General features: G+C 38.0%; 1 protein-coding gene across 1 annotated transcript in view; it reads left to right on the plus strand.

Moving 5' to 3' along the window:
- Positions 1-7500, plus strand: part of LOC143041382 (uncharacterized) — a 326414-nt gene that overhangs the window by 143389 nt on the left and 175525 nt on the right. Inside the window, exon 3 of the mRNA XM_076213206.1 lies at positions 3810-4557. Coding sequence (XP_076069321.1) covers positions 3821-4557 — 737 coding nt within the window. The 5' untranslated portion in view covers positions 3810-3820. The remainder of the gene's footprint in view (positions 1-3809; positions 4558-7500) is intronic.

Raw genomic sequence — 7500 nt, forward strand, 5'->3', positions numbered from 1 at the left:
ACCTCGTAACCCCATAGGGTACAGGTAATCAAGGTTAGGAACTACTAACCTAGATTAAAGAAGCGTAAATCCTTTCGTGGATCAGTTTCGAGGTCCTCTCATGGATCGGCTTCGAAGTCAATCTGACCTTGGCACTTCCTGAAGAAGGCCTCCCAAATGCCACTCCTGAGGTCAACCTTTCAAAGACCCGTCTCAGATTAAGGAGTTCCCCAAAGCCCCTAACTTCCCTAAACAGGATCACTAAGCGATATCTAGCATCAATTTTGGGAAGCGTTATAACCACATTTAGTGTTAAAATGGTCCCCAGGAAGATGAAGATATATTTTTTTTATATTAGGGAGTTTCTCAAAGCCACTGTCACCTCACCTCAGGTCCTGGATATCCCTAGGGAGTTACTCAGTTCCCTAAGTGAAATTATGTTATATCTGTCCGTCACACCTTCATATAACACTAGAATCAGTCTTAGGATTGTAACTTGCCAATATTGGCGCCAAATATATAATACCAGGACACATACATAGAGCGCGAACATATGCACATTACACACACACACACACACACACACACACACACACACACACACACACACACACACACACACACACACACACACACACACACACACACACACACACACACACACTGGTAGCCAGACACAGCGCCGGTCAGAGACGGTTCCTGTGTTTCTAACAGCATTTCGCCTTCCGATCATAAAAGGAACTTTAATAAATACTAAATACTATGAGGATTCATTCCAACTCTGAACAAGCATTATCTTGATGAAAAAAATAGTTCCCTAAATGTGATTACTAAACGTTATCTAGTAGAATTTTAGTGGATGCATCTCGATTAAATTCAGTGTTGAAATCGCATTCAGGGAGATAAGGAACAGAAGTTCATAAGTTTGGGGTATACGTGGGGGATCAGATTGAGAGCTTCGGCTTGAATGACCTTGGCACTGAATGCTGTTCCTGAATTCACCCAAGTTGTGGTATCTTCCAGGTTATGTTCAGTAAGGCTTTTAGTATCCAGAGGAGTTTTCTAAAACTAAATAGAATCGCCTGAAATTTACCAGAAGAGAATAATAAATTTCGGGAACGGTTATTCAAATTATTCTGGATCTTTGTTCAAAACGGAGAGTTTTAGTTAAGAAGCTTTCAGGATGCTCGCTTGAACTTTAGTAGGTTTTTTGATTTGTATAGGATACATTTACATCTTCACTGATGTAGTGCTGTTGTTGAAGTTTGTATATAGTTTTGTAGGAAAATTTATTTACTTAATTATTTTTATTTGTTCTATTTTATTTTGTTTTATTTTTCATTTCAAATGAAGGGTCGACAGGATACCGAAATAAGGAACATCAGGTTCAAAGGATAATAAATAATTGAATAAATGTATAAAAATGAATAAATAGGTAAATGAAAAAAAATCATAATAATGTCAATAATAATAATAATAATAGCAACAATAATAATGATAATAAATATATGGAATAATACTAAAGAAAAGAAAATTGCTGTTTAGAAACACTAGACTGAAGAACGGAATCTATATTGATCATTGTTTGATTCAAGGTAGAGAGAGCCACCTTTCTTTTTTTTTCCCCGAAGTGGTATTTCGGGAGTTATGGGACACGTCAGAAGAAGAATTTGGATATCCAGTTCTTTGGAAAAAAAATAGAAAACATTTCAGCCCCCGTTCTGTCTTACTCACAAGCTTATAGAATCTGAGACAAAAACCTTTAGAAATTTAGTCAGCTTTTACTCTTCAGGAATCTCATATTTCACTGTTAAAAAAATCGAAGCTATCAATTAAAGAAAATGTATTGCTGGCGAATGGAGTGTGTGTGTGTGTGTGTGTGTGTGTGTGTGTGTGTGTGTGTGTGTGTGTGTGTGTGTGTGTGTGTGTGTGTGTGTGTGTGTGTGTGTGTGAGTGTGTGAGTTTTTACAATGGGAAAAGGAAATCTTTCTGTCCATAATGTGGTCGTATGTGTACATACAATCTAATTAGTAATAATCTGATTAATGAATTAATGACTGAATGAATGAATTAACTAATTAATCAATTAATTAGTCAGTCCATTAATTAACTAAATAAGTAAATAGATAAGTAATAGATAAATAAACATAAGTCAAAGAATAAATATATGAATAAATAAATAAGAAAATTGTTAGACAATATATAGATAAATAAGACAAAATAGAATAAGATAGAATAAAGTTAGATTATATGGAAAGTGAGATCGACAACGGCTGCCTGCTAATGATGACCACGTGGGATGTATTTCGTACGAAATGATCTTTCAGCAGGTCTAAATTTTATCAAACTTATCATTCGTGTGCACGTGTCTGGTCGGATTTCTCATTGCACACACACACACACACACACACACACACACACACACACACACACACGAGACTCGATAGTGCATTTGGTAGAGTTCCTGGCCGCCACTATGGCAGTCCGGATTCAAACCCCCCCAAGGGCTGAAATAATTTCAGCATCACTGTACTGCGATTCGTTACTCCAACTCTTGTGGGCGGGGAGTTGGATGTGCGTGTAAGGTCACAACATTACCCATAGATCGGTCATATATGAGCTCTGAGCTCTCTTCCGGGAGGGAAATAGTTGTCGATCACGAGGCCAACACGTGATCCAAGACGATGGTGAATCACGCGCACACACACACACACACACACACACACACACACACACACACACACACACACACACACACACACACACACACACACACACACACACACATGTATATGTTTTCACATGTACGCGCATACCTTCTTGCGTATTCCTCTACATCGTACGAATACATATATTTCTTTGTATCAAAATTCCAGCAATGCATGGAAATGTGTTGGGGAGCACTCCGTCCATCAACCACTGGACCTATTCTGGAACATAAAGAAAAAGTAACAAAGTAACAGAGTAAAGGGGATCTATTCATCTGTATACTTGGATCTATCCATCTGTATACTTGGATCTATCTATCTGTATACTTGGATCTATCCATCTGTATACTTGGATCTATCCATCTGTATACTTGGATCTATCTATCTGTATACTTGGATCTATCCATCTGTATACTTGGATCTATCCATCTGTATACTTGGATCTATCCATCTGTATACTTGGATCTATCCATCTGTATACTTGGATCTATCCATCTGTATACTTGGATCTATCCATCTGTATACTTGGATCTATCCATCTGTATACTTGGATCTATCCATCTGTATACTTGGATCTATCCATCTGTATACTTGGATCTATCCATCTGTATACTTGGATCTATCCATCTGTATACTTGGATCTATCCATCTGTATACTTGGATCTATCCATCTGTATACTTGGATCTATCCATCTGTATACTTGGATCTATCCATCTGTATACTTGGATCTATCCATCTGTATGCTTGGATCTATCCATCTGTATACTTGGATCTATACATCTGTATACTTGGATCTATCCATTTGTATACTTGGATCTATCCATTTGTATACTTGGATCTATCCATTTGTATACTTGGTTATATCCAACTGTATACTTGGATCTATCCATTTGTACACTTGGATCTATCCATTTGTATACTTGGATATACTAGCCTAATTTTTCTTCTTCGTCTCCTCCTTCCTCTTCGATTTTCTTCTTTGTATTTTTCCTTTTCTCCTATTTTCTTCTTCTTTTCCTTCTTCTTCCAGATATGGTTCTAAAAATACAAATATCATTCGATTTTACACTTTTTGGAGGAGACACTAACCTAACGCTTGTCTTTTTCTTTTCTTTTCCCAGAAGTGGTTACAATGACCTGCCCGACTCTCGGTTCTTCGTTGACATCGAGCTCGATCCACCGACTTCGAAGACTCTTCATGCTCCTCGCCTTCCTCCTGTCCTTCGCGCCCTCCACTTCACCTGCCCTCCTTCGCCGCGACGCCGATACCTTGCAGGACTACAAGGACCACCAACAATGGCAGTGGCAGACCCTACAGCTCGACACCCTCGAGATCACCCAAGGAGGAGGAGGAGGAGGAGGAGCAGGAGGAGGAGGAGACCCCGAGCGAAGCCAGTTCGAGTTCGCGGATGAGATTCGCATGGACTTCGAAGACCAGAGGGTTCTGGCGGACCTCAACTTCCGGAAGAGGAAGACAGACTCTAAGGCCAACCGGGAGCGTCTTCTTTACGGAAACAGCGACCCCAAGGGTCCTCCTCCACCTCCTCCACCTCCGCCCTCCACCTGGAGGAATAAAATGCTCGTGCCTCCGGAGACTGAGAGTCACAGGAACTTCTTGACGTCGTTGAGAGCTCCCGCGAAGAGAGACGGCAGACACCGGAAGAGGCGGAAGCTCCCCGGGAATGCCACCGTCCCCTTCCGGCCCGGGTATCGGTTCCAGATTGGCGGTTCCCCCGGGGGACCGGGGGTACCCCGGACCAACCCCTGGAGGTCTTGGTCCATGCCCGAGTTGGCCTCATATGACACCTGGCCCTCGGGGACGTCCGCGGACAATTCGCCTCATCATGACTACTTCGATCATTCGCCGGAGTGAGTATCCAGAGTTCCTTTGTTACATCGCACGTGTGTATGTGTGTGTGTGTATGTATGTATGTATGTATGTATGTATGTATGTATGTATGTGTGTGTGTATGTATATATGAATGTATGTATGTATGTATGTATGTGTGTGTGTATGTATATATGAATGTATGTATGTATGTATGTGTGCGTGTATATATGTGTGTGTGTATGTATGTATATATGAATGTATGTATGTATGTATATATGAATGTATGTATGTATGTATGTATGTATCATGTATATGTATGTATCATGTATATGTATGTATATATTTGTGCATACATGTATATGTATGCAGGCATGTATTCATATGTATAGCGTTAAAACTTATTGCGAGTTAATCATTACATATCTTCATTTTGATGTGTTCTCTCTGTCTTATTTATTTAGATCTATATGAATGAGTCTGCCAATGGTTTTCACTGTGTGAAGTCTCGTGCAAGAAAATCCTGATACTCTGATATTGATCCTTATGGATCCTTTTTAGAGACCAAAGAATTTTTGACAAAATAATGATAGTGGGGAAGGTGACCACATACCCTAGACATCCCGTGGAGTGTTATGAGAAGTACATGCATACATACATACATACATACATACATACATACATACATACATACATACATACATACATAAGAACATACCATAAGGACATAAGAATAAAAGGAGACTGCAAGAGACCACAAGGCCTACACTAGGCAGCTCCGTATCCATCACCACCTGTCATCCCCATCCATAAAGTTGTCTAATCGTTTTTTAAAACAACTGATAGTTTCAGCGCTTACTACATGGTTACTAAGTTTATTCCATTCATCGACCACCCTATTAGTAAAGCAATTCTTGCCTATTTCCTTCTTAAATCTAAATTTGTCCATACATACACACATACATACATACATACATACATACATACATACATATATACATGCATACACATATATATACATACATGCATACATATATACATACATACACACATTCATGTATACGTACACATGTACGTAGGTACGTATATGCATACATATGTGCATACTGTACATACTATATTCCATAAGGCCTCACACGGGAGGTATTCAGCCAATATATGCTCTCCACCCATCCAGATCCATTTATTTCCAAAATTACAGACATATTGGCACACATTCTACATCCACACATTTTATATATTTTTACCAACACGGAACAGCTTTGAGTTCTTCTGCTTGAATATTTATGGTTGGTAAACACATTCTTTCCTAACCAAGCCTACAAGAGTAGAATTCTTCTGTTATCTTGAATTAAAGCTAATATAATGCTGTTTTGTCAACTTTGGGTTTCTGCTTTTACAATGATCGTCTCGTAGAAGAAAAATTATAGGAGAGCCGCGTCGACTGCTTTCAGACTTTCTTACGAGACCATATTAATAGTAAGACAAACAAATCACCAAAATTATATAGCCTGAACACACAAAGAGTATTAGAAAAGTTTGCATTAGAGATCATTGTTATTCTACATATATATATATATATATATATATATATATATATATATATATATATATATATATATATATATATACTCGTATTATACACCTGTATGTATGTATGTATATATACGTATATGTATATATATGTATATATATATATATATATATATATGAGTGGCAGGGTGGTGAGATAAACACCGAGAACCGTTGAAGTTTTATTTACTGACGTTTCGCTCTTAACAGAGCTTCTTCAGAGTGTACAAACATAATCGGGAAATCAACAATTATATATCTTACATCATTCCGCGTTCCTTCCTTAACCCACCTCCTCTCTCCCTCTCGTACCCTTCAGCTCCTGTAAGATCATCCAGCCGGACATTTTGGACAGCTTAATAAAACCATCACGATGGTTACAGCAGGGCTGGGATGCTATAAAAGCTGCTTCTATTATAGCATCCCAGCCCTGCTGTAACCATCGTGATGGTTTTATTAAGCTGTCCAAAATGTCCGGCTGGATGATCTTACAGGAGCTGAAGGGTACGAGAGGGAGGGAGGGGGTGGGTTAAGGAAGGAACGCGGAATGATGTAAGATATATAATTGTTGATTTCCCGATTATGTTTGTACACTCTGAAGAAGCTCTGTTAAGAGCGAAACGTCAGTTAATAAAACCTCAACGGTTCTCAGTGTTTATCTCACCACCCTGCCACTAATTTTGTCGTCCATTCCTCAATATATATAAATATATATATATATATATATATATATATATATATATATATATATATATATATATATATATATATACACTAGCCAAATTACCCTGGCTGCTGTAGGCAGATGATGACCATTTTAATTTTGATAAGATTTGTGGAGAACAGTTACACCTAAGAAAAGAAGAAGAAGAAGAAGAAGAAGAAGAAGAAGACGAACAACAACAACAAGAATAAAAATAAGAATAAGAAGGAAAAGAAGTAGATGAAAAAGAAGATTAAGACGAAGACAAAGAAAAGAAAAGAAGAAAGAAGATGAAGAGGAAGGAGACGAGAAGAAGACGAATAAGAAGAAAAAGAAGAAAGAAATGAAGAAGAAGAAAAAGTCAAAGGTGAAAAAGAAAAAAAAATGAAGAAAAAAGAAATGATGAAAAAAAAAGATGAAAAAGATGAAGAATAATAAGAAGGAAATAATTAAGAAGAAAAAGACGAGGAAAAAGAAAAAGACGAAGAAGACGAAAAAGATGAAGAAGAATCAGAAGAAGAAGAGGAAAAATATGAAGAAGACAGAGATAAAAGGAAGAAGAGAAAGATGAAGAAGAAGAAGAACACTAAGAAGAAGAAGAGGAACACGAAGGAGAAGAAGAACACGAAGAAGAAGAAGAAGAACACGAAGGAGAAGAAAAACACGAAGAAGAACACTAAGAAGAAGAAGAACACTAAGAAGAAGAACA

The sequence above is a fragment of the Oratosquilla oratoria genome, chromosome 31, assembly GCF_046742065.1.
Source record: "Oratosquilla oratoria isolate Oo_2021 chromosome 31, ASM4674206v1, whole genome shotgun sequence".
NCBI lineage: Eukaryota > Metazoa > Arthropoda > Malacostraca > Stomatopoda > Squillidae > Oratosquilla > Oratosquilla oratoria.